The 27,984-nt window shown below is 45.7% G+C and overlaps 1 protein-coding gene across 2 annotated transcripts; it reads right to left on the bottom strand.

Moving 5' to 3' along the window:
- Positions 1-1,147: 1,147 nt before the first annotated feature.
- On the bottom strand, positions 1,148-27,984 carry LOC120915544 (charged multivesicular body protein 2a-like). 2 transcript variants are annotated; one of them, XM_040326120.1, is made up of 6 exons: positions 27,826-27,984; positions 20,317-20,500; positions 17,361-17,540; positions 9,581-9,711; positions 8,774-8,835; positions 1,643-1,692 (listed from the first exon to the last, which is right to left on the bottom strand). In XM_040326120.1, the coding sequence occupies exons 2-6, from the start codon at positions 20,482-20,484 to the stop codon at positions 1,643-1,645; spliced, it is 591 nt and encodes a 196-aa protein (XP_040182054.1). In that variant the 5' UTR covers positions 20,485-20,500; positions 27,826-27,984. The 2 variants fall into 2 exon arrangements, with proteins under 2 accessions (XP_040182055.1, XP_040182054.1); XM_040326121.1 differs by lacking the exon at positions 27,826-27,984 and having other exon boundaries at positions 1,148-1,692; positions 20,317-20,484.

Genomic DNA, 27,984 nt, shown 5'->3' with positions numbered 1-27,984 from the left:
TTTTATGGGTGAAGTTTGGAACGCCCAAGTACAAACAGCCTAAGAGCCTGAAGTGGATTTAAAAAGTTTGTTTAAAAGACCTCCAACGCATTTGGGGGGACTGCATCCCCTTTTCTTCAGGGCTTAAATGTAAGGTGTGAGATTAACTCCAGACAAGATCCAATAAAATGATTGCTTTGAGGCTGAAAAGAGCTGAGATTACAGAATATCCACATGTTAGCATTAATCCCTGAAGGGGGCCCTTCCCCCAAAATGCATTGGTGTATTTTTTACAATAAACTTTTCAGATCAGCTTCAAGCTATTTGACTATTTGTACTAGGGACACCTAAAGTTATCCATAAAAACAGAATATCTGCTGAGAGGTCCGCCGCCCGTGATAGGAGAGGCCACAGCCTAGAAACCTTGACTGGGTCACCTCTTACCAGGCCTCGAAATTAGATGCATTTTGTTTTATTTTTTTTTTACATAAAGCAAATCCTAACTTGGGTTTTAACACTTATCCTGAGATGCTAAATAAAAGTTGGGCCTGTGAAATTGAACCCTTCAACATTGCTCAAGTACTCTAAAGACAACATTAAGGCACTCAGGACTAGAGTGGGCCCTGAAATGGACACTTCCAAAATACTCCAAGAGCCTCATTACTGGAAGAACCGTGTACACAGCCAGGGCTGGGCTGGGACAAAAATTTGGCCCTGGACTTCATCCAGACTGGCCCACTTTGACAGGTCTTTCCCATGCCTGTCCCGCCCACCCAAGCCCCTTCACTAGCCGTTCTACTTTATTAGAGTAGAATGTCTGGTACTGGTACTCTTATAGGCAGTACCAGTGGGGAAGCTAGACATTATTTCACCCGGGGGAAAGAATCAGTTTGGTGCCCCCCCATGGGACAAGATTAGGCAGAAGTGAGAAACTCCGAGGCCATAGCTGTTGAGTCAGCTGTCTGTCCCCTCCCCTGTGCTCCTCTGTCGTCCCCCCCTGCTCCTCTGGTCCTCCCCCTGCTTCTCTGTTCCCCCCAGGTGAGCGCTGCGGGGAGGGAGTGGAGGTGAGTGCTGCGGGAAGGGAGAGACAGAGGAGCGGCGGTCCGCTGTCACTGAAGCCGGCCCACTGAGCTATCGGCCCACCGGGAAACTCCCTGTAGTCCCAATGGCCAGTCCATCCCTGTACACAGCCAGTCTACCGCCTCCTTAATAATGACATCATGCTCACTGCCAAGTTACAGGTGCTCTTTAAGCCTTTGGTTTTACAGATTGTATATATTTTTTATATATGTGTCACCCAGTACGAAGGCAAAATTAGGACATCAATATGCGGACAGATCAGTCTTCTTGGACCTACATGACCTGTGCAGAAAGGGAGTGTCTGAGCTACAGAAGAATCAGAACCAGCCAAAAGCGGAGGGTGGAGGACCATCACTGTGGGGAAATCCTGGCTTTATGCCAAAAGCGTTTAATGCATAAATCATTCATTTAAACCTCCGCCAGGTTCCACCCTATTCATCTACATCCTCACTCATAACAGAATATTTTTTTTATATAGATAAGACTTAAAGAGTCCATGAAATACATGATTTAAACGTTAGTCCCGTCGCAGATTGTTCAGTCGCTCTTCCAGGTCTGCATCGGCCAGGGCAGCCGTGGACTCCTAATTGTTCCCTCCAGCCACGCTGGGGTATCCTCCTGTACTCGGTAGGTCTGTATGGTGCAAGAAAGAGGATGAGATGTACAGTAAAAAAGAAATTGAATGCAAAACACAAAGTTGATGCAGTGACAGCAAAACAACCAACCTTACAGTGCAAGAATGCTTAAGGCCCAATAACAACTGTGCGTTGTAGCAACGCATCTGCTCTATGAGTATATATATATATTACACACACACACACACACACAGCAGCAGCTGTACAATTGTGATATCAATTGTGAAAAAAAAAAAAAAAACAGCTAAAATAGTGACATTAAAGCGTGGAACTATGACCTATTTGCTGCCTCCCCCCGTCTGGTGCAACATATGGCACCTTTAAGGGGAACTTTCCCCCGCAACCGGGCCAATTAGAAAGCACATTGCGCTTCACGCATGCGCAGTAGGGAGCCTGCTGTGGAGCGAATAGCTTCCCTTAGTGGAGATGGCGGTGGCAGCATCCGACCCGTAAACCATCTGGGGTGCCGACATCGCAGGCTCCCTGGACAGGAAAGCATTTGTAGCTGCTGACTTTAAAAAAAGAAATTCCAGGCTGGAACTCCTCTTTAACAGCAGAACGTTATAATTAAAATTATATGTGGACAAATATTCTCTTCTGTGAATTTTATCAGATGTAAATGTGCAGATGCAATCACCTTTATAATTAGAATAGCATATAAAGACCCAAATACAATCGTAGGAATATAGTGTATACACCAAGACTTGGCGTGTTCCACCTCTGTGCAACGCCATATGGAGAGACCTCTTACCAGATGTGATGGACCATAAAATTATAAATGGCCAAACAGGCTTTAGTTGTATATTCCTCCAATGGCTCCCAGCACATAAACATACACCACGCCTCAACTCACACAGTGCCCTCCTCCAGTAAGTGGGACACCCCCATTGTCACCACAGCAGCTGTTCTCAACCCTCTCTACTGGCCGGCCAGGGATAATATAATCTCTGTCCATACGGGAGTTACATTGTTTTGGCACTCATTCACATCATGCCACATTTATACACATGCTGCACATGTACGGCCAAAATCTCAAAATTACAAGCCTGTTTGACCATTTAAAATTTTTATGGTCCATCACATCTGGTAAGAGGTCTCTGTATAGGGTGTTACATGGTGGTGAAATGCCCTTCAAGTCTAAGGCCCCATACTCACGAGCAAACATGTCTGCTGAAACTGGCCCGCAGGCCAGTTTCAGCAGACATGTTTGGTCGTGTGTGGGCGCGAGCGGGCCGAATTCCAGCAAACATTTGCCCGCCGGGCCTTTTCCCAGCGGACAAATATTCCTGGACTTGTTTTAAAACAGTCCGCTGGAATTCTGCCCGCTCGGACATGTACGGTCGTCAGTACAGACCTACCGTACATGTCCAGGCGTCCGCCGTCCCTCGCATGCGTCGAATGACTTCGACGCATGCGTGGAAGCATTTTAAAGGCGGGCCGCCCACGTCGCCGCGTCATTGTCGCGGCGACACCGCGTCATCGACGCGGCGACACCGCGGACACGCCCCGCGTATTGTTTACGCGCGGACTTCTGTACGATGGTGTGTACAACCATCGTACAGAAGCCCTCTGGCAGACATGTATGGTGAAAACGGTCCGACGGACCGCTTTCACCATACATGTTTGGTCGTGAGTACCCGGCCTTAGTGTATGCACCATTTGCCTACTGATGAATTTGGGTCTTTATATGCCATTAAAAATTATAAAGTCTACTCCCTTTTGCCTCCAAACTCCTTGAACATTTAGTCTACAACTGACTGAGCGATCACCTCCTTGAGAATAACCTTCTTGATCCCCTTCAGTCTGGATTTCGCCCACAGCACTCCACAGAAACTGCCCTCCTAAAACTCACAAACGACTTACTAACAGCGAAAACCAATGGTCATTATTTCGTACACTTAGGCCCCTTTCACACTGGGGCGGGAGGCACGGTGGCAGCATAGCGCCGCTAAAAATAGCGGCGCTATACCATCGGATTTGCTGCGGGATTCGGCCACTAGCGGTGCGGTATTAACCCCAGCTAGCGGCTGATAAAGGGTTAATACCGCCCACAATGCGCCTCTGCAGAGTGGGCGGTATTGCCGCGGTTTCCCATTGTTTTAAATGGGAAGGAGCGGTGAAGGAGCGGTATACACGCCTTTCCTCTCACCGCTCCAAAGATGCTGCTGGCAGGAGATTTTTTTCTCTCCCGCCAGCGTATCGCCTCAGTGTGAAAGCCCTCTGGCTTTCACATTGAGAATGCAGTGCAGGAGTTTTCAGGCGGTATAGCAGCGCTATTTTAGCGCTGTACCGCCTGAAAAACTCCTCAGTGTGAAAGGGGTCTTACTCTTGGACCTTTCCGCTACCTTTGATACAGTTGACCTCCTCCTCAAAAAAACAAAATTTGCTTGGTCTCCATGGCTGCACTATCCAATGGTTCGAATCTTACCTATCTCACCGCACCTTCAGTGTTGCTTACAACTCCACTTCCTCCTCTCCAACTCCTCTTACCGTTGGGGTCCCCCAAGGTTCTGTCCTTGGACCTCTGCTTTTCTCGATCTACACATCCTCCCTGGGTCAGCTGATAGCCTCCCATGGCTTCCACTACCATTTATATGCTGATGCTTACTAACAGACATATCAGCCTGGATGTCACACTACTTCCTCAAACTGAATCTATCTAAAACTGAGCTCATAATATTTCCTTCTCTATCAAGATCAATGGCACAACTATCAGTCTGTCCCCACATGCCAGGGTGCTAGGGGTAACCTTAGACTCTGAACTGTCCTTTCAGGCCCACATCCAAATCATGCCGCCTTGGCCTCCGCAACATTTTCAGAATACGCCCCTTTTTAACTAATGACACCAACAAGCTCAGTGGTGGCTGGTGCTAAAGAAAATGGGGGCGGGGGCGCAAAAGAAAAAAAAATGCAGCCACTGTGCCATCAATTGTCACCACTGTGCCATGCCATCAAACACAGCCACTGTGCCATATATTGTCACCACTGTGCCATGCCATCAAACGCAGCCACTGTGCCATCAATTGTCTCCACTGTGCCATGCCATCAAATGAAGTCACTATGCCATCAATTCGCACAACTGTGCCATGCCATCAAACGCAGCCACTGTGCCATAAATTGTCACCACTGTGCCATGCCATCAAACGCAGCCACTGGTCCATAAATTGTCACCACTGTGCCATGCCATCAAACGCAGCCACTGTGCCATCAATTGTCACCACTGTGCCATGCCATCAAATGCAGTCACTATGCCATCAATTCGCACAACTGTGCCATGCCATCAAACGCAGCCACTGTGCCATGCCATCAAACGCAGTCACTGTGCCATGCCATCAAACACAGCCACTGTGCCATGCCATCAAACGCAGCCACTGTGCCCCTCAATTGTCGCCACTGTGCCCATTGTTGCCACTGTGCATGTCACTGTGCCCTTTAATTGATGCCACTGTGCCCTTTGTCGCCTCTGTGCCCATTGTCGCCGCTGTGCCCTGTAAAATGCACTTATCTTTCTGCTTCCATGTCCCTCGATGTCCTTTCCCCTACATTCCGAGGATAAGACATCCAGGAGCCGAGGGGCTGTACTTGGAAAGTCGCTGGCTCTGATAGGCACTTCCTCACAGCCAACCAGCTGCCGTTATTCAGGTATTCGGCGCCCTATGTCCGACTATTTGACTAGACCAGTGGCAGCTGGCCACAATAACATACATTCGTGCAATGCATGAATGTATGTTATTTGCGAGAGCCAGGGGGGGCGGCGCTGCAGAAAGACATTCTTAATGTCTTAAAGGGCCCGTTTTTTTTTTTCTTTATGACTACAGGAGGGGGGAGGGGGGACGGCGCCCCCTATGGACGTGCCGCCACTGACCAAGCTTCCAATTCACTCCCTGGTCATCTCTTGCCTCGACTACTGCAACTCCCTACTCATTGGATTACCTTTACATAGACTATCCCCCAGTGGCGGCTGGTGCTCAAAATCTTTGGGGGGGGCGCAAAGGAAAAAAAAATTGCAGTCTCACTGTGCCAAAACGCAGCCACTGTTACATGCCATCAAACGCAGCCACTGTTACATGCCATCAAACGCAGCCACTGTGCCATCAATTTGCACCACTGTGCCATGCCATCAAATGCAGCCACTGTGCCATTAATTCGCACCACTGTGCCATGCCATTAAATGCAGTCACTGTGCCATGCCATCAAATGCAGTCACTGTGCCATCAATTTGCACCACTGTGCCATGCCATTAAACACAGTCACTGTGCCATGCCATTAAACGCAGCCACTGTGCCATACATTGTCACCACTGTGCCATGCCATTAAACGCAGTCACTGTGCCATCCATTGTCACCACTGTGCCATGCCATTAAACGCAGCCACTGTGCCATACATTGTCACCACTGTGCCATGCCATTAAACGCAGTCACTGTGCCATGCCATCAAATGCAGTCACTGTGCCATCAATTTGCACCACTGTGCCATGCCATTAAACGCAGTCACTGTGCCATCCATTGTCACCACTGTGCCATGCCATTAAACGCAGTCACTGTGCCATCCATTGTCACCACTGTGCCATGCCATTAAACGCAGCCACTGTGCCATACATTCTCACCACTGTGCCATGCCATTAAACGCAGTAACTGTGCCATCCATTGTCACCACTGTGCCATGCCATTAAACGCAGCCACTGTGCCATACATTGTCACCACTGTGCCATGCCATTAAACGCAGCCACTGTGCCATACATTCTCACCACTGTGCCCTTTAATGGTCGCCGCTGTGCCAATTGTCCCCACTGTGCCCTGTAAATTGCTCCCCCCACCCCGCCCGGCACTTACCTTTATTGGTTTTAGGCATCCACGTCCCACGATGTCTTCTCCCGCCCTCGATGACTGACAGGCGTCTCAGCCAATCAGGTTACTGGTAGCCAGAACCGGCCAACCTGATTGGCTGAGACGCCTGTCATCTTATTCAAGGGGCGTACAGTCTGTGCGCTCCGAGAATAAGCTTCCGGGACCCGAGGGCTGTATTGGGAAAGCCTATCAGAGCTGTTGGCTTTGATAGACATTTCCGTACAGCCAACCAGCTGGCGTTATTCAGATGGCCGGACATTGAGCGCCGACCATCTGAATAACAGCGGCAGCGGCGAAAATAACATAGATTCGTGCAATGCATGTATCTATGTTATTTGACTCAGTGGCGGTGAGAGCCAGAGGGGGCGGCGCTCCAGCGCCCTCTATGGACGAACCACCACTGCTATCCCCCCTTCAGTCCATCATGAATGCCACTGCAAGACTCATCCACCTTACCAACCATTCAGTGTCCTCCAACCTCTCTGCCAATCCCTCCACTGGCTCCCACTCACCCAACGAATAAAATCCAAAGTACTAACAATAATTTACAAAGCCATCCACAACTCTGCCCCCAGCTACATCATTAACCTAGTCTCAAAATACCAACCAAGCCACTTTCTTCAGTCCCGTCCAAGATCTCCTGCTCTCTAGCTCCCTTGTCACCTCCTCCCATGCTCGCCTCCAGGATTTCTCCAGAGCTTCTCCCATCCTTTGGAACTCCCTACCTCAATCTGTCCGACTGTCCCCTAATCTATCCATATTTAGACGATCCCTGAAATCTCTTCTCTTTAAAGAAGCCTATCCTGCTTCCAACTAACACTGTTTTACTTTCTCCATCAGCTCATCCCCACAGATATTACCTTTTGTATCAATTGTCCCTCCCTCCTAGATTGTAAGCTCTAATGAGCAGGGCCCTCTGATTCCTCTTGTACCAAATTGTAATGTAACTGTAATGTCTGCCTTTATTTTGTTAAAGTGGTTGTAAACCCACTTTTTTCACTTTTGCCTACAGGTAAGCCTATAATAAGGCTTACCTGTAGGTATAAATAATATCTCCTAAACCTGTACGGTTTAGGAGATATTCCCCTCGCAATGCGCCGCTGATCGCAGCAGCGCATGCGCAGGGGGGATCCTCGGCTGAAGGGCCGGCCCCGCCGAGCCATGCCGGAAAGGAAATCTTGCGCGCATGCGCGGGAGTGACGTCATCGCCGCTCCAGCCAATCACAGCGCTGGAGCGGCGATACCCGGAAGACATGCCGAGGCTCAGCTCGGCGTGGACCAGGTAAGTTACCTACCTCGTTCCGAGCTAAGTATTTCATAATGAGCTAATATGCGGTGCTTATTAGCTCATTATGGCTTTTTCCTTGCAGGTGTAAAAAAAATAAAAATTATATGCGGGTTTACAACCGCTTTAAGTGCTGCGCAAACTGTTGGTGCTATGTAAAACCTGTATAATAATAATAATAATAATAAAAAAGGCTATTGCATCTACACACTTCCGCCTGATTAAAGCGGTGTTCCGGTCATAAATTAAAAAAAAATGTTTTACAAGTAAAATTGAATTGCATTAAACATGCCAATACACATAGTAATAGCTCCCCAATCGTTCGGTAAATCATTCTAATCACTTGCTTTATGTGCTGCAGGTCATGCTGTGGACGTTGCCATCATATGTGCGGGCATCTGAAGCCCAGTGACTTTTTTTTCCTTGTATTCGTGGAGAGGTGCATGCTGGGTAACCAGCATGCACCTCTCGAACTTGCGCGTGCGCAGTAAAACTGCGCTCGTAGTGTAAGTTGTTTGTTTTGTTATCATAACAACGGGCGGCGACAGAGGAACGTCTTTCAAATACAAAATTCATTCTTTTGTCTTTTTTGAGGTTATAGCCCTGAAGGAGGAGTGCCTGAACCCCCATAAAATGCTGGTTGTTTTATCCTATTCTACCAAGATTTATTAAAATATTTTCTGAACTCTACAGACATCGGTGTGATGATTTCACTGCTTTTTCTTTAGACACTGCATAGCCAAGCAGATAAAACTTTCGTATCACCTGTCCACTGAATAATGAATAGGAGGTGTGATTTTTCAAAGTCAAAGCAGGAGATTATTTTGTCACATTTCTGGCTTTGTGACGAGGATCACAAGGCTGACTGAACAGTCCCATATATGTATTTTGAAGTGTAAATTAGCAATGATTATTTATAAAGTTTATATTTTGTGGGTAATACTCACTGGAGAGCTTATCGATAAGATTTAGGCCCAGTTCATCCAATACCTGAGATACCTCAGCGTCACTACGGGAAAAAAAAAGAAAATGGAAAAAGGTCATAAAAAGATTATTCTAGAACCTGAGCTCAGTTTTGATTGTCATGGCAAAGGCTGTGAATACTTATGTACATGGAATTTTTTTACGTTTTTTATTTTTTTTAAGGATTTCGGGTAAGGCTTCTTTCGTGTTGTCGTCATTGGGGTGTTTGTGGAATTCTGAGGAAAGTGATGAATTTAATCCAATTATAAAAAACTAGTACCGCTCTGTACACTTTTGTGAAAATTCAAAATTATATATATATATATATATATATATATATATATATATATATATATATATATATATATATATATATATATATATATATATATATATATATATATATATATATATATATATATTTATATTAATATTACAAAAACAAATAATGCTGTGCAATAAATATTCATGCACCACTCCCAAAATGCCATGCCCATTGTAATGAATGGGCAGCATCACAACACGGACGCTTTTAACTCTTCGGCCGCTAGCGGTGGGTTAAAAGAGCCATGCTAGCAGCCAAACAGCAGCGCTAAAATTACGGCAAAGAGCCGCTAAAACTAGCAGTGCTTTACCGCTAACGGACCCCCACCCCAGGGTGAAAGTAGCCAAAGCGTTATGTAACAGAGGGGTTGGTATACATAGGATATAGCGGCTTAACAACCACTTTAAACAAGCTCCTGTGTCCCCCCCTCTACATATACATGCAGCAGATCACAGAGTATACATACCTTACTTCCTCGTCATCCTCATCCCCCATTGCGCCATCGATAGCGTCATTCATCATCTCCTCCTTCATGTCCATAATCTCTGCCTGCTTCTCAAACTCCATTATGATCTTCTGGATTTGGGGCAATTTCATCTGCAGGTGAAGAGATTTCCTGATCAGAACCCAACCGTCAAACTATCTGCCATGTAGCCTCCTCTGACCCGAGTGTACCATGTAAAAATGAGAGCTCCGCCCAGAGCTAAAAACATAGAACTATTGAAAATGGACAGCAGGAAAAGACCAAAGTGGTCCATCGCATCGAGTTTAAGTATCTGGTAAAACTCATTTACCAAATGTGACGCAATACGTTTTCCTTACTGCTCCTGTCAAGCAGTTTATTGATCAAAAGCCATGCAGAGTGCAACAGTGATGTAAAAAAAATTTAAGAAATATGGATGGCAATTTTATGAAGTCAGATTGGTGTATGAATAATCAATTACTGGTTGCTATTCACTGCATTTTTTGCTTGAGCCGGCTGTAATGAATAGAAAAGAAAAGGGAACGTGCCCTAAATGGACTTTCCAACTCACTTTTCCACTCCAAACTAAACTTTCAGCTTCTATGCCCAGCTGAACAATCCTTATTTATTACAGTAATGCAGCCAAACAGCAAGACATGAATTGCATTCTGCTGTATTTTTTCTATAGGTGCCTAAAGAAGTCAGACATCCTCTCTCTGGTCAGATGTGGCCACCAACGATTAAGCCGATTGGTTAAAATGCACCATGAGGCGGAGTCACATCTGACAAGTCAAAGTTTCTTGTTGCAGTTCCCACTTCCGAAATAAAATAGAGTCGGGCTGAGTGATGCTCAGCCATTCACAGGAGGCTGTGTATTTTCTCAATGAATATAAGGCTTCCTTTGATTGGCTGAGGCGGTGATGTGGATGGATGTCATGATCCCCACCTCACCCAGAGAAAGCTTACTACTCATTCAAAAAATACACAGCCTCCTGCGAATGGCTGAGCAATGCTCAGCCTGACTCAATCTTGCTCTGGGATGGTAAGCTCCTGCTGTGATATGTATCAGAAGCAGAAGCTACATAAATCGCTGACAGCCGTTTTCTGTTAGAGAAGGAAATGGTTTGTTTGCACTAGCTTGGTCCAAACAAACATTTTAAAGTTCACTAAAACATGTATAGGCTTGAAGGGCAGCACTGATTGACAGACAATGCAGGACAGTAATACTGCCCTCTATGCAAGAAGTCCCCTCCTGACTCACACATTTCAATGCCTGACTCGGTAAGGACACAGAACACGCTCCTATTCCTCCTCGTGTCAAATGTTTTTTAAATCAGAATTCTGGGAGCGATTTCAGACAAAAATAGGATTTTTATAACAGCTTACCTGTAAAATCCTTTTCTTGGAGTACATCACGGGACACAGAGCCGCATAGCCATTACATGTGGGTTATAGAGTCTACCTTCAGGTGATGGACACTGGTGTAATCAATTAAACAGGAAGTTCCCTCCCTATATAACCCCTCCCCTACTGGGAGTACCTCAGTTTTTGTAGCAAAGCAATAAGTGTCCCAATATCCCCAAACAAGAGGGGTGGGAGCTCTGTGTCCCGTGATGTACTCCAAGAAAAGGATTTTACAGGTAAGCTGTTATAAAAATCCTTTTTCTTTATCGTACATCACGGGACACAGAGCCGCATAGCCATTACATGTGGGATGTCCCAAAGCAATGCTTACTGAGGGAAGGGAGACACCAACATCGCAGACCGCCATCAGACGTGAGGACCTATAATGCTGCCTGCAGCATACTGCACCAAAAAGCTGCATCCTCTTGCCGTCTTATGTTCACCTGATAGGAATTAGTGAACGTAAGCACAGATGACCAAGTTGCGGCCTTGAAAATCTGCGTCATAAAGGCTTGGAAATGCATTGCGCATAAAGCGCTTACCATCCCGGTAGGGAGCACCCCCACAAAAAAACAGGCGGAATCCTCCACTAAACCACAAGCCTGAATAATAACCTGATGAATCAACCTTAAAAACAGTTGATTTTAGACGCTGCCTGCCCTTTCCTGGGGCCTCCTGGTAGCGCCACAACATCAGTTTTCCGCATCCGAGCAGCCGCTTCAGATAGGCCTGGACCCTTCTTACTCCAACGAGAGAGAGAGGGTGTAACCATTTTAATAGCTGACCTGAACACTGCCTGCCCATCTAGGGTCTTCTGGCAGCCCAATAAAAACGTCAGCTTTCTATATCTGAAAACTTCTGATAGGTATTTAACTGCTCTCATCTCAATTGAGAGAAAAGCAATAACTTTTCCTTCCGTGAAACAAGGTTTTGAAAAAAGGGAAGGTAAGAATATCTAGATTCAAATGAATACTAGATCCTTCTAGTAAATAAGGTTGGGCGAGGATGAAAATCACTCTACTTGTAAGAATAATTGAGTATGGCTCTATACCAAGAAAGTTGCCAATACTGAAACTCTCTTGGAGGCTACCACAACCAAGAACACCAATTCCCTTGTTAAAGGATGAAGGGAAATATGGTGCATCGGCCCAAGGAGCTGACCCTGTAAGCCGACAAAACTAGAGCCAATCCTCCGAGCACAAGGGCGACCCAACTGGTGGACTTATGCACGTCACCCCTTGTATAACAGCCCGGACCAAAGAGTGTGAAGTAAGTGACCTTTGGAAGCAAGGCCGAGATCGGATCCTTGATATAACTTAAGGCTAGCTCCGTCTCCTTTCCAAATGTAGGAAGGCAGGAATTTTACCTTTGACAAACTTCCACGGATGCCACCATCTGGTTTCACACCAGGAACATGGGCCTTCCAGACCGTAGGATATCTGGTCCTGGAGGCAAGCTCTCTTGTATGAATCAAGGGAATTGCTGCTGATTCTGAAAGCCCCGATCCTCGAGAATGTGGGCTATAATAGCCAGACAATTAATTGACCTGTTGCAAGGCAGGATGTAATACCCCCTGCAAAGTAGGCCTGGACAAGATGTAAGGGACCGTGGGTCCTCTACTACCACCCTTACTGTTCCTGCACCGAGAGGTTGTCAGGGTTATGCCGGAGTAACCAGGCCAGCTTCCGTTCTCCTCTAATGTTGCATAGAAGCCACAAAAGTCGCGGCACTGAGGCGAGAGACACAACCAGTGACAACTGGTCCCCCCGGATTACAAACACATCTGCCCCGCATGCGGGTGGATCCTTTGTCCTTGACCCCAAGCTGTTCAATTTCTTGTTGAGCCTGGACGCCAATACATCTTATGTACAGGGTACTATTTCTGTGACATTTGGTCAGGAAAACAGTCGGGGTGTAGAGGTCATTCTCCCGGAGACACTTGTTGACGGCTCCAGCGAATCGCTTGCCCATTCTGCATTTCATGAAATGACAAATGTCAATAGGCAAGGCACAAGCTCCTCCTTGGTAAATTAAGTAAATCACTAGTATGGCATAGTCTGATTGTACTCGGACAGAACCAACCTGCCACCTGAATGTTCAGGCCCCTAAGCCAGATGCTCCATCGGTAGCTCTAGCTGACAGATAAGGCTCCATTGGAGCTTGACTACTTCCCCTGGGCCATGGTCTCTTCCTGACCTGGCAAACCCTTTCAGTTAAGAATCACCAAGAGGAATTCCAGCATATCTCTGGGACCGGGTTCTTTGGATAATGCTAGGTCAAGATCCACTCTTTCTAGGCCGACAAAATACTGTTTATAACAGCCCTGAATAAAAGTTAGTATAGGGAACTGTCTTGAATGAAGCCAGCATCTTCCCTAGTGCCTTAATCAAAAGGCCAAAAGTAAGGAACTGTTCCTTGCCATGACCACATAGACCAGTTTTCTTATAGCGATGGTCTTGTCTGAGGCCAAAAAACTCTCCTTTTTGGACTGTGCCAAACATACCCAGCTTCTTGTCAAATGAAAGAATGTATCTTTAGACTGGAATCCCAACCCAGGAGTTCCAGACACTTGACCATGCTGGACATCCTTAGGTCCAGCCATGCTACTGACTGACCCATCAGCAGGAGTTTGCTTCGGTATGCCATTAATGCTATACCCTGGGCCTACAGACCTGCTTGAGGCGGGCTCTAGCACCCTGACAACTCAGGCACGGAGGCTAACCCCAAAAGGCAAGACCACCAACTGGAGATAGTGCTGTTCCCCTGCGAAACGCAGACAACCTCTGCAGACCCAAGTAAATAAACACATATGCAACTGGCTCCCCATATGTGTATGTGGCAAGTGTTAAAGCCATATGCCTCAATGGAAGTGTGTGTACATGGCAGCGTGTGTTCCTGGAAGCATGAATTCATATAAATATGTTTTAAGCAAAACATGCATATAGCATGTGTGCTCTGGAACAAGCATCTTGCAAGCAAGCATGTGCTATAAACGTGTTATGCAACAATGTGCAACATGAACCCATGCAGACATGTATTTCTATGCAAACACAAGGAATTCGGTATTGCTTAATTAGGCCGCCATGTGCAACTTTAAAGTAATCATGCATCCTTATGCGATTCAGCATCTTCCATGCGATTAACATCTTATGCATTTTAAGCACTACTGTGCGGACAAGAACCCTTGTGTGACCAAGCACCCCTGTGCGATCCAGCATCCTTATGCACTCAAGCATCTTAATGCGACTTTAGGCATTTCTGTGAAACAAGCCTCTCTATGTGATCAAGTATCCTTGGGTAATCCAGGACGCTGTTGATCCAACAACCATGTGTGATCCAGCTTATTTTTGCATTCAAGCATCTTTAAGCGATCTTTAGGCATTCTTGTAGAAACAAGCCTCTCTGTGCGACCAAAATATCTTTGAGTAATCAAGGACTTGGGTGATCGGGTAATCATGTGTGATTCAGCATTTTTATGCCTTCAGGCCTCTTTATGCGATTCTAGGCATATCTGTGGAAACAAGCCTCTTTGTGTGACCAAATTTCCTTGGGGAATCAAGGACTTGGGTGATCAGGTAATCATGTGTGATTCCAACATTTTTATGCATACAAGCATCTTTATGCGAACTTAGGCACTTCTGTGGAAACAAGCCTCTCTGTGTGACCAAATATCTTTGGGTAATCCAGGACGCGGATGATCAGGTAACCATGTGTGATCCAGCATCTTTTTTGCATCCAAGCAACTTTATGCGATTTTAGGCATTTCTGTGGAAACAAACCTCTTCTGTGTGACCAAACATCCTTGGGTAATCAAGGATTTGGGTGATCAGGTGACCATGTGTGATCCAGCATTTTTATGCATACAAACGTCTTTATGCGATTTTAGGCCTTTCTGTGGAAACAAGTCTCTCTGTGTGACCAAATATCCTTGGGTAATCCAGGACTTGAGTGATCAGGTAACTAGCATCTTTATGCACTCAAGCATTTCTATGCAACTCTAACAAACATGCAACACCATACAGACAGAAACATGTATCCTTATGCGATCCACAATAAAACATGCTCTGTTACTTGTTTTTATCCCACATGCATTCCAAACTGATGTATCTTATGCAACATGCGGACTGGTATAGAGGAAGTTATTCTCTGTAGATGTGCGTTTCCTCAATTAAGAGACGTTAGCAATGTGTACCAGCAACTGTGCATCCCTCAGATGTGCATTTGGTTAGCCTGAAGCCGACACCAGGCTGAGGACCATATGGAGGTCTTACTAGCCACCTATAGGAAAACCTCTCTTTACACTCTAAGGAGAAGATAGAGGCTTTGGCCGAGTAGGCAGAGGGAAGTTATATGCAGCATGAATCTCTGAAAAGACTGCTGGTGCAATCAGAACCTGTAGGGCTTTTGATAGCTTCTCCTCATTAGGCTGCAGCTCCTGTCCTCTGACAGTGAACCTTCATCCCCAGCTCTTCTAATCCCTTCGTTTAAGGATTAAAGCAGGAAAAGGGACACACCCTGCTTTTTTTTTTTGCTTCTTGTGAGGATGCTGCGAACATAGCAGTTAACCTCTTGTAGAACAACAAATGCAATGCAAAAAACAAAACACATGCAGAGTTGCTGCAATGTTGGGGGAGACTGCAGTGCCTGACAGGTCTGATGGCTCAATCTGTGAGCTGTTTAAGTCTCTACAGGGGAGAATAAGGGGCCACCAGGTTCAGGTGGCGATTCCTTTTTATATTCCTTCCCCCTGACCTTATTTAATGGGGAGACAAAAGTCCTAAGCTAAAAGCAGAGGAACTTAACCCAGATGCATCAACAGCTGAACTTAGTCTGGCAGCAACAATGCCTGCTAATCTGCACAGCTAGATGCGGAGTAGGCGTCTTAGATGAATCTGTATCCAACTCACACAAGGTGCTTACGTTTGTGTCCCCCTAGCTTTACAGAGCTCTGACGTCTGGGCCTTTTTTGAAGAGCCCTCTCTGCGTCTGCACTGAGCCGGTGAGCACGTGCGACATGGTAGAGCCTGAAGCTGAGGAAGTGGGATGCACAATAGACCAGCTAACACTTAAGCTTCCGTCTTTGGAAAGCATGGTAAGCCTAAACATCAGGCATGTCTTTTACTGCCCATAGTAGTGGAAAAACAGATAAGACTTGCAGCTACTCGTGGAAGACAATCCTTTGCATAGGATTAAGGGCATTTTTTTTTTTTTTTTTTTTTTTATGTACCAGCCCCTTCAAGGGGAGATATATGGGTACTACAGCCATCCTGTCTGAACAGACATAGTGGCCCAGGCTACATGCCGGCTAGGGGAGATATATGGGTGCCCTGAGCCATCCCATCTCAGAAGACATTGTGGTTTACATTGCCCATGCATAGAAACATAATATAGGCGAGACCCATAGTCCCCTACAGAAGACCTACTGTCGAACCAAGTCCCGTAGGTCCCTCTCTTACCTTTCCACGCTGCAGGGTATTGCCAATCAAGAGGCCCAATCTTCCCCCTTCACCGTGAGTATAGTCCTAGACCTTCAGGGACCGGGGTCCATGGCAGGAACACCACACCCCTGGACCTATATAGCACCCTGGCAGCAGAAAAACATTTGGTCCTTAGAAGGCACAAAGTTCTGGAACCCAGGATCCAGCCCTCCGAAGAGAGGCATTATAGGCTAAACCTCGTTCTTCGTACCGAGGCCCGGGTACCGTCCACTTTGGCTATGAAGCACCTTGGACGGATCCGAATTTATGGAGGCTTTTTACATCCAGCATGGATCCCTCCAGTGGAGCTCCTAAGAGCACATGTTAACTCGTGACCAACACCTTAGACACTGATGAAAAAACTGAGATACTCCCAGTAGGGGAGGGGTTATATAGGGAGTGAACTTCCTGTTTAATTGATTACACCAGTGTCCATCACCTGAAGGTAGACTCTATAACCCACATGTAATGGCTATGCGGCTCTGTGTCCCGTGATGTACGATAAAGAAATATGTATCTAAACCCAAAGAATAACAATGTCATATATTGCAGCTTTCTTATCTTTAAGATGTGGTGGCTACATTTGTTTTTATAAACACAATTTCTGCCCTAGGATGACTTATTAACCGTTCTCTATGGAGGAGCAGCATTGTCACCCTAGAACTGGGAGTGTGAGACTACAGAACATCTTCCCTCCTCCCGTGTTCATAACATAAAGAGGGGGGTTATTATATAGTCCACTGAAATAGCTGGGAACAATGTAACTGATAAGAGCGTAGCACAGGCAGTAAGCATAGTAATTTACCAGCTGACAAGATTGACAGGAATATTTTTATCCTTATTATACAGACAAAACACCTTCAACTACCCCCCTGTGGTAATGGGAACATAGGCGTTCTCACCTGCCTGTTCATGGTAGCCATGGCTTTAGTTACCCCTTTCATCGCCTGGGCCATGGAGTCATTAGACTTCAATGTCGGCATTTTATGGGAGACGTCCTGAGATCTGGCTTTCATGCTAATGTACTTCTTCACGTAGCGTCGGATACGGACCAGGTCCTTAGCCAGGATCTTCACATCCTCCTAAAAACAATATAAAATAAAAATACTGGACTGAAACCACAGTGTGCAGTTACGGTTTTCATCCCAAATGTTCCTTAGGTACTGCTCTGTGCTCTCATGACTGGGAACTGAAGCAACACTCCCTCAGTGTTCAATGTGTTGACCTTGTACTTGCAGGATGTCCTCAGTCTTCCATGTTTAATGAAGGAGAAGGATTACTGCAATGGAAAGCACCAGCCAAAACGCAAGATTGCCAAACATACTGGCTTTTTGGTTTGTTTTTCCCTTTTGTGGCCCATTTATATTGACCCATTTTTTTTATTGTTTTCTATGTGTCCCGTTCACATTGCAACACAGCTGGAAGATGCAGTAAAATGCTCATGTCATCGCACCACGTTATAATATGATACAATATGAATGAAGTGTCACAAAGTGTGTTGTGGTGGTGGTGTAGTGTGCAGCAGAAAACTTCACTGCGCTGCGGTAAAAGGCTACGCATCCATTTTACCACAGCTCACCACACTGCGAGTAAAGTTTAAAAAAAAAAAAATGAAGTCAATTGTGTTACGCTATAACATGCATCACACTACAGCTTCACTGCCCCATAACGAATAGCAACCAGCATGCTAAAACTCAGCGGTGTTGTGTAAATGAGCCCTTAAAGTGATGCTAAAGCTTTGAATATTTTTTTTTTTTTTTAATAACAAACATATTATACTTACCTCCACTGTGAAGCTCGTTTTGCACAGAGTGGCCCCGATCCTCGCCTTCTGGGGTCCCTCGGCAGCTGTCTCGGCTCCTCCCCGCTTCTGATAACCCCCTCTGGGAAGCTCTCTCCCAAGGGGGTTACCTTGCGGGCACGCTCCCGAGTCCTGTATTCGGCGTCCATAGCCGGCGACTTCAGGACTCGGCCCCGTCCCTTGGCCCTTGCGTTATTGGAGTTGATTGACCGCAGCATGAGCCATTGGCTCACGCTCCTATCAATGAAGAGCCCAAAGACAGAGCAAAAGAAAGAGCGCGTTCGCGACGTGGGACTTTCCAGGGCTCAGGTTAGTAAAAAAGGGTGGCTGGCAATCAGATGTTTTTTCATCTTAGTGAAAAAACATGAACCTTTACAACCCCTTTAAAGTCAAAACAGATACATATCAGTACATATGTACTTTCTATTTGGAAGTCATTCATCCTTTCTGCCCCTTTCCCAATTTAATCCACCATCCACAGGTGTATACTTTCCTATCCGATGGCTGCGGCTTCCGGTGTTGTTTACATTCAGCACTAAAAGACCTCACTGTCCTGGCTGCACTTGTGCATTTTTCTATGTGCTTTCACAGTTCTATGGGGCCGTGCCCTGAGGGTGGCGTTGATCAGAAATGGTCCCATTAAAGTCTATGTGGCTGTAACAAGAAGTTGCAGTCGGGACAGTAAGACTTGCGCCACTGGATGTAAACAAACAGTGGAATCATGGCCTGTCAGATCAAGGCAAGTATGGATGGTGCTGGGGGGGCGGGGGTTTGATTAGGGTAGATCAGTTCTGGGTAAAGGGGCAAAAAAAAAAAAAAGTGAACTTATTTCTCTTACATTGAAGGATAAGTTCATCTTTTGTAACATGTTAAATATTCAAGATGTAACATGTTAAAAATGTACCAGCCCCTGCAAACCAGAGTCCCTGTTTTGACAGCTAGCAGGGATCTTCTCCCACTGGCTGTCACAATTGAATAATAAAAAAAAAAAATTGTATGTGTAATAAATTACACATACAATTAAATACATTTTCACAGTGTTCTGTGAATGGGAAAACTACAAGTCCCGACAGCCTTTGTGGCTTTTGGCTTGTAGTTCTCAATGAACTATCAGGGAGCAGTTGATCTCTCTGGGTAGTTTACAGAGATTCCTGTCATTGTGTCACTGCCTGCCTGTATCAGAGGTACGGGCAGACAGATACACAGAGATGCAGGAGCCTATCATTACACCCACGATCTGCTGATCGTGAGTGCAATGCTTTACAGGTCCCTAACAAAAAAATAAATAAATGCATATTTATTTTTAAAGTGAACGTATCCTTTAAGGCAGTGGTCATCAACCCTGTCCTCAGGGCCCACTAACAGGCCAGGTTTTATGTATTACCATGGGGAGATGCAGTCTAGAATACTGCAATCACTGAGCAGCAAATTATATCACCTGTGATGTATTTCATAGAGAAAGGGTAACCGCTCAAAGAGAACCAGATAATCAAGTTCCTATGGTCCAGGCAATGCAATCAGGATGCGGGTTTGAATGAAAGAAAGGGCTGGGACAGCCGCACCCCAAAAAAACTTCTCCTTTTAATAAAAATGGATCACAAAATACATGCCACGGCCAAAGACAGAACCTGAATAAGCACTGAGATACAGTGCGAAACGCATCAGCTTTTTGTTCTGTCTTTGGCCGTGGCATGTATTTTGTGATCCATTTTTATTAAAAGGAGAAGTTTTTTTGGAGTGCGGCTGTCCCAGCCCTTTCTTTCATTCAAACCTGTGATGTATTTCAGTTATCTTGCAAACCTGGCCTGTTAGTGGGCCCTGTAGGGCAGGGTTGATGACCACTGCTTTAAGGTATGTACAGGGAAGGTGGCCAATTACAATGCAAGTGATGGTTTTGCCTTCCTTTCCTACTACTTTGGTGATTGGCTGTCAACGTTAAAAAAAAAGGGAGGAGGAGGGGTTCCACCATAAAGGATAACGGATACAAATAACAACGGACTTCTAAAAGTGCAAATGGGTGTAGAAACAAAAACAAGATTATATACTTCACCACTGACCACCTGTCCCTGTTTAGCCATTGTCTTAATATCGGTTATAACTTTCTTCTCCTGCTGCTCGAGTTTCTGTCGCTCGCGGTCGAGCTCCCTTATGGCGTAGGTAAGGGCCTGCTGATACAGCTGCAGTATCTCCTCTGGGGTCTTCTGGCGTCCGGACAAGACATCCATGTTTGCTTCTTGGTGTCTACGTGATGACATTTTTTTTTAACACATTACAAGACATGCAAAGGTCTGCAAAGACTGGCGGCATTGTCCCTACATACTATTTAAAAAAACAGTGAAATACATAAATGGATGTCCCAGATGCTTGCTGTCTGGTGTAGAAGCACAAGGTTCCACATTTAATAATCGGAATAAACCTATTTTAGGACAGATATGAATATGCATTAACGTTAAAATGTATATAAATCCAAAACAAAGTTTGAGCCTCGTTTTAGCCTTGATCAAATGCAAGATACTTAAAAAAGCCCTCTAAGCGCTCATGTCTCAACTCAAGGGTTGGGTACAGGCTCTTTCTGCAGGATAAAAAAAAAGTGCATTTATTTTATTTAAAGCATTGCACCAGCGATCAGCAGATCACGCTGCCGTCTGTGTAGCTGTCTGCTTGTACTTCATATGGGCAGGCAGATCCTGAATGAGAGAAAGAATCAATGAACTACCTTGAGTCCTCATCAGCACCCTGAGAACTACAAAAAGTCATCCGCAATGGCTGACAGTAGTTGTAAAAAAAAAAAGACAAATTGTGGGGTGTGGGGAACAGGTGTGCAATTTAATCTACCCCTAGAATGCAGCGCCCCCGATAAACATATATACAGACCCCTGGAATTAAGTGGTACTTTAGTTATACATTCTAGGGTATATTGGACACCAACTCATAAGGTATAAAAAAATGTTTTTTTTTTTTATATCAGAAAGGTTATAAAAGATGTGGATCCCATGGCCCACATACTGGATCCTAAGGCCAAGACAGATCTATATGGCTACTGTCTGTGTGAATATGTTTTTAATATAGGTTTTTAAACCTTCACGATATTGTATAAAATTAAAAAAATATATATACCGGTGTCCTCTTCGGCGGGTCCGGTGTCCTCTTCGGCGGGTCCGGTGTCCTCCTGCGGCGGGTCCGGTGTCCTCCTGCGGCGTCCTCGCGTCCTCCCCGCTCGTTTCCCGCGCCGAGTTTGAATACTGCGCCGACATATACAGAGCGCAGTACACTCGTGTATTGTCGGCAATGCTCGGCTACCCGCGCTGACGTCCTGTACGTCCAGGACGTGAGCACAGAAGGAGCCGAGACTGCCCGACTATACCCCAGTGTACTGCGCTCGGTATATGTCGGCGCAGTATTCAAAACTCGGCGCGGGAAAGCGGGTATCGGCATATACCGCGCACCCACGTTTTTGCCCTGATTTTCAGGGCAAAAAAGTGCGCGGTATACGCCGATAAATACGGTACATCTTATGAGTTGGTGTCCAATATACCCTAGAACAGAGGTCTCAAACTGGCAGCCCTCCAGCTGTTGCAAATCTACATGTCCCATGAGGCATTGCAAGGATGACAGTTACAAGCATGACTCCCACAGACAGAGGCATGTAGTTTAATAACAGCTGAAGGGCCGCCAGTTTGAGACCCCTTCCCTAGAATGTACATCTAAAATCCCACTTACTTCCCATTCTCAGGCGTTCCATGAATGAATGATGTGGCTGGGAGGGCGGACCCCCGCACGACCGTGTTTTTTTTTTAAACTATGACAGTGCGTGCAGGGAGAAGATCCCTTACCTGCAGTCAAAACGGGGATTCAGGAAGGGGGGTGTGGGGCTGCCGATTTAGTAACATGTTACACCCTGGATACGGACGGGTGTAACATAGAACGTTATAATACATTAACTAGTCCTTTAGGATTTATTTTTTTCACTGGCTTAAGACAGCATCAAACACAGAAGACTCTCTGCAAGGGGCGCACAATAAGTGGCAATAGACTGCATGCAGCCCCCCAAGTCACAGGTTGGGCACCAGGCATCTACAGCCTTCCCTACACCAACTACCCTGAGTACAAAGGCTTCTCCAGACATGCACAGACCTGTAGGGCCCCCAGACAATGACAGTCAGGGCATACGGGCTCAAGTCCTCAGATCCTGGCACAGCTATGCCAACAGGCCGAACCTTCCCTGTAATGTAGGAGCTGCAGCTGGAATCTCATTATCATACCTCATTCCTTTAACCACTAGCTGACGGCCGTACGACTTTGTACGGCCTCAGCGCGGCTCCCAAACTCTAACAGGCCGTCTTTTTACGGCCTCCCCTTTGCACGTTCCCCGAGCGCGCAGCGGGGAACTGCTGTGCTGGTCGTGTCCCTTGGACACAGCCAGTCACAGATCGCCGTGAACGGCCAATCGGAGCGGCCGTTTCCTAGGCGATCTGTGCGGCCAATGAGAGATGATCTCATATGTTTACATATGAGATCATCTCTCATTCCCGGCTCTCGCAGACAGCGGTGCTGTCAGGGGAGAGAGGAGACGGATCTGTGTCTCTTGTACATAGAGACACAGATCGGTCACCCCCCCCCCAGTCACCCCCCTTCCCCCACAGTTAGAACACTAATTAGGGTACACATTTAACCCCTTCCTCACCCCCGAGTGTTAACCCCTTCCCTGCCAGTCACATTTATACAGTAATTAGTGCATATTTATAGCACTGATTGCAGTATAAATGTGAATGGCGCCAAAAATGTGTCAAAAGTGTCCGCCATAACGTCGCAGTCCCAATAAAAATCGCAGCTCGCCGCCATTACTAGTAAAAAAAAAATAATAATTCTGTCCCTTATTTTGTAGGCGCTATAACTTTTGCGCAAACCAGTCGCTTATTGCGATTTTTTTTTTTTTTTTTTTTTACTAAAAATATGTAGAATACGTATCGGCCTAGACTGAGGATAAAAAAAAAACGTAAAAAAAAAATTGAGCTATTTATTATAGCAACAAGTAAAAAATTTTTTTTTTTTTTCAAAATTGTCGCTCTATTTTTGTTTATAGCGCAAAAAATAAAAACCGCAGAGGTGATCAAATACCACCAAAAGAAAGCTCTATTTATGGGGAAAAAAGGACGTTAATTTTGTTTGGGAGCCACGTCGCACGACCGCGCAATTGTCAGTTAAAGCGACGCAGTGCCGAATCGCAAAAAGTCCTCTGGTCAGGAAGGGGTTTAAGTGCCCAGTAAGGAAGTGGTTAATATGTAGGATCGTAGAGCCTGCTGAATCACCGGCAACTGCTATAAACAGCTGAATACAAGAGATAATACTCAGAGAGCTGAGATACCAGACCTGTGACCGATTACTGTCATTAATTTATATAGCACCGTTATCACCAGTATCATAATACAACATAAAAAATCCTGTTGAGTAAGGGCCCTTTCAGACGTGCGGACCGTATGTCCGTTTTTCATCCATTCGTAGTCGGATGAATTACGGACATACATGTATCCCTATGGGATAGTGTGTGTCAGCAGAGGAACATCCGCTGACATCCGATCTCATCAGTCCCTGCTATGGTCAGTTTCTGAAATTGAGGAAAATTAAAAAATGTTCATCCGTCTGCAGATCGGATTGGATGAACACGATCTGATCCACCCATAGAGGAGAGCGGAGATATAACAGGGCGGTCCCTGCACAGTGTGTAGGGACCGCCCTGTCATCTGCCGGCTCAGCGGGGATCAACGGAGCGATCCCCACTGAGCAAGCGGATGGTTAAAATCGGAGCTTCACAGGATCCGCACGTCTGAAAGGGCCCTAAGACATCAAATGTTTCCAGAACAGAGTAGCAGATCATCATATAGATGGCAACAACAAGATACAAGAGGAGAGAAGCAAGACATCGGATTGGTCACGGTCACCAACTACTGTCAGGACTACTACGGTTAGAAGAATATATGAGGCCTTTATATTATATATTTTTTATATATATGCTGTGAACTTTAGTTCATTGTCTTTGAAACTGAGGATCCCTCAGTAGAAGGTTTTAAGTGTATTATGTCAAGTTCTCTTAAGATCATAATTTCCCGGTCAGCCATTAAAGATCAGAAAAGGGTACACTGGCAGTGTTGAGACTAAGGCCCCGTACACACGAAGAGACATGTCCGATGAAATCGCGGACCGTTTTCATCGGACATGTCTCCTGGGATATTTTGGTCTGATGTGTGTACACACCATCAGACCAAAATCCCCGTGGACAGAGAACGTGGTGACGTGGCGGTGACGCGCTGACGTGCGCAAACCAGGAAGTTCAATGCTTCCACGCATGCGTCAAATCAATTCGACGTATGCGCGGGATTTCGGTCCGCTGGTTAGACGTAATAACCAGCGGACATGTCCGATTAGGCGTACTAACCAACGGACATGTTTCCAGCGGACAAGTTTCCAAGCATGCTTAGAAACTTTTGTCCGCTGGAAACCTGTCCGCTAGGCCGTACACACGGTCGGACATGTCCGCGGAAACTGGTCTGCGGACCAGTTTCAGCGGACATGTCTCCTCGTGTGTACGGGGCCTCCTCAAACTCATATTTCACATGAGCTCACAGACCTCTCCTTCATGCAAAGAACATTTAGAAGGGGGCTTATTAAAATACGACCAAACGAAACGTATTATAATATTACTCAAGTACATAAATATAAGTATAAATCATATTAAACCAAAGTTACGTGGTAATGATATTATATTAGAGTAATTATATACATAATTGAACAATGTCACATATATTGGTTTATGTATTTGAATATTTTTTCAAAATATTTTCATAATGTATTGTGGGGATATTCATAAACCAATAATACATATATAGTATCATAATAAGGCATACAAATATGGGCTTCTCTGAAAAGCTATCTGTATTAAAAACTGTGGGCCAGATTCTCAAAGAAGTGCCTATCTTTAGGCGGGCGTAGCGTATCTCAGATACACTACGCCGCCGTAACTTAGAGCGGAAGGTCCTGTATTCAGAAAGAACTTGCGCTCCAAGTTACGGCGGCGTAGTGTAAATGGGCCGGTGTAAGCCCGCCTAATTCAAACTAGGCTGGTAGGGGGTGTGTTGTATGTAAATGATTCGTGACCCCACGTAAATGGCGCTCTTATCGAACGGCGCATGCTCAGTATCACGTCAAATTTTCTAAGTAAATTACGCCCGCTCAATGCTTAGTCGACGTGAACTTAACCTACGCCCAGCCCCATTCATGGACGACTTACGCAAACGACGTAAAATACGACGCTGTTCGGACGTTTCCAACGTCCATACCCAACATGACTTACCCCTGCTTTATGAGGGGTAACTTTACGCCGGTCAGATGCCTTACGTAAACGACGTATCTTGATACGCCGGGCGCACGTACGTTCGTGAATCGGCGTATCTAGCTCATTTGCATATTCAACGCGGAAATATACGGAAGCGGCCCTAGCGGCCAGAGTAAATATGCACCCCAAGATACGACGGCGTAGGAGACTTACGCCACTCGTATCTAGGCAAAATTCATGCGTAACTGATTCTAAGAATCAGGCGCATAGATACAATGGCGCACATTCGGACCTACGACGGCGTACGTGGAGTTACGCCGTCGTAAGTCCTTTGTGAAACAATACACAGGGTTAAATTTCAATGATCTGAGTTTCAATGAATTTAACGATAAGCTTACTTGTGTGGGGAGATTTTCCCAACCACATATATTTCAAGAGGCGCCGAGATGGCTAGAGAGAATGGCATATTTTAGACAGTTCTAGAAATTAAAGTTTTTCTCCCGATTCTAAAGTTAAAGGTTACATGAAGATTGATATCTGACATTAAAGGGGTGTTCCAGTCATTTTTAATGTTTAATAAAAGTCAGCAGCTACAAAAAGTGTAGCTGCTGGCTTTTAATAAACATACACTCACCTGCTCCACGTTCCAGCGACGGGGCTCCGCTCCTCTCCAGCCGGCGTCTTCATTCTAAGTGTGGGCACCCGGCCGTGACAGCTTTCGGCTTCACGGCCGGGCACCCACTGCGCATGCGTGAGCGGCGCCTTCCTATTGGACAGGCGATCGCCTGGGATGTGTCCCAGTCGATCGCCTACAGGGAGGGTCTGCCAAAAGGCGATATGACTATTCACCTTAGCAGCCCCTTGGCGGAAGGAGGAAGTGGGACAGGAAGTTCCACTCCTCCTGAAGCCCCCCCCCCCCAAAAAAAAATACATGCCAAATGTGGCATGTAAGGGGGCAAGGAGTGGATTAAGCGGAAGTTCCACTTTTGGGTGGAACGCTGCTTTAAAATCAATTCTAATCCCACACTGTCCCTGGTGGTGAAAATATTAGAGTCCAAGATGGCTGCCAGATGTGGTTGTCATGGTAACATAGGAACAACCCGTCATTGTACACCATCCATTATGCAGTAGACACACACACACACACACACACACACACATTTTGGGTGGGATAAAAGTGATTAGACACAGCAGATAGGATTTTAAAATCAAAAGAAAAGCCTGAGAGAGACTGGACTAATATTGGAAGGCGAGAGGTTGTTGAGATCTTGATAACGCAGAGATGTAGGTGTATTAGAAGAAGTCCGTTGGGACACCTAACTTGATGCTTCTCAAAACAACAGAATTCTTAAAGTGGTTGTAAACCCTTTTTGTTGACTTCTACCTATAGGGAAGCCTAGAATAAGGCTTCTGATTAAAAAATCAGCACATAATAAATGGAAATAAGTGGGTGAAAACGCTGAAATGATTAAAAAACTAAGTGATCAAAAAGTGTCATAAATTAAGTAACACAAAAGTGTATACTGTGTATCCAAAAGCAATAACTGTAAAAGAAGGGTAAATGCAACAAGTTAGATGTGTTATGAAAACATCAGTAGCTGTGGAAATTAACATATAACACACATATAATGAAAACACATAATCAGTGTTGCCAAGTGAAAATGTTCAGTATTCACAAGCTCATATTGTCACAAAAGAAATATGTAAAAACATCAAAATCATAAATGTGAATTTCACTGCGGCTGCAATGATAAAACACAAAAAGTCCCAATAAAGGTAGCAAAAGAACGGCTTGAGGGATCTCCCAAAGAAAGCTCCGGTGACTTGTCGGCATGGTTCCTCTATCACGATGGTTCCTGTAAGGACTGCGCAAGCGCAATCCTTGCCGATGGAAATCTCCAAACCTCGGCCGGCATCCAGGCTCATTCCTTAACATCCCCGTGGATTGGAGGATGTTAAAAAAAGAGCCAGGAGGCTGAGCGAACGTAGCGAGCCATTCGAGCGAAGTGAGGACGTGAGGCCGACTGGCCACTTACCTCAAATTCCACGTCGCCCTGGAGGTTTGGCGATTTCCATCGGCAAGGATTGCGGCTGCGCAGTCCTTACAGGAACCATCTTGATAGCCGGAACCAAATCGTCAGATCACCGGTAATGTTGTGTGACCTTAGCATGAATGGATCACATGTAGTACAGCTATCTTGTGACAGGGAATGAACGCAGCCAGATGGCCTCTTACCGGAAAGGATGGATTCCTGTAACGAAAGTCTTTCTCGCACTGTGAGCCCAAAAGGATCAGCTGCTTCTTTCCACTTTTTGGTCAGAACACACCCCAGCTCGTCTGCACACACTCCTGTCTGTGTCTCTTCTGGGATCACTGGATAGTATTCAGGACATA

This window comes from Rana temporaria, chromosome 10 (genome assembly GCF_905171775.1).
Source record: "Rana temporaria chromosome 10, aRanTem1.1, whole genome shotgun sequence".
NCBI classification, from domain to species: Eukaryota; Metazoa; Chordata; class Amphibia; order Anura; family Ranidae; genus Rana; species Rana temporaria.
The sequence above is the reverse complement of the archived record's forward strand: the minus strand, read 5'-3'. Positions and strand labels throughout refer to the sequence as shown.

Bases quoted from the DNA above. Each gene is read 5' to 3' on its own strand.
- LOC120915544 (XM_040326120.1), bottom strand. From the start codon at position 20,484: ATGGATGTCTTGTCCGGACGCCAGAAGACCCCAGAGGAGATACTGCAG. The intron at 17,541-20,316 runs GTCAGTGGTGAA...TATTGTTTTTAG, and splicing joins TGGCTAAACAGGGACAGGTG to GAGGATGTGAAGATCCTGGC. The intron at 8,836-9,580 runs GTATGTATACTC...TTTTTCCCGTAG, and splicing joins GAGGATGACGAGGAAGTAAG to TGACGCTGAGGTATCTCAGG.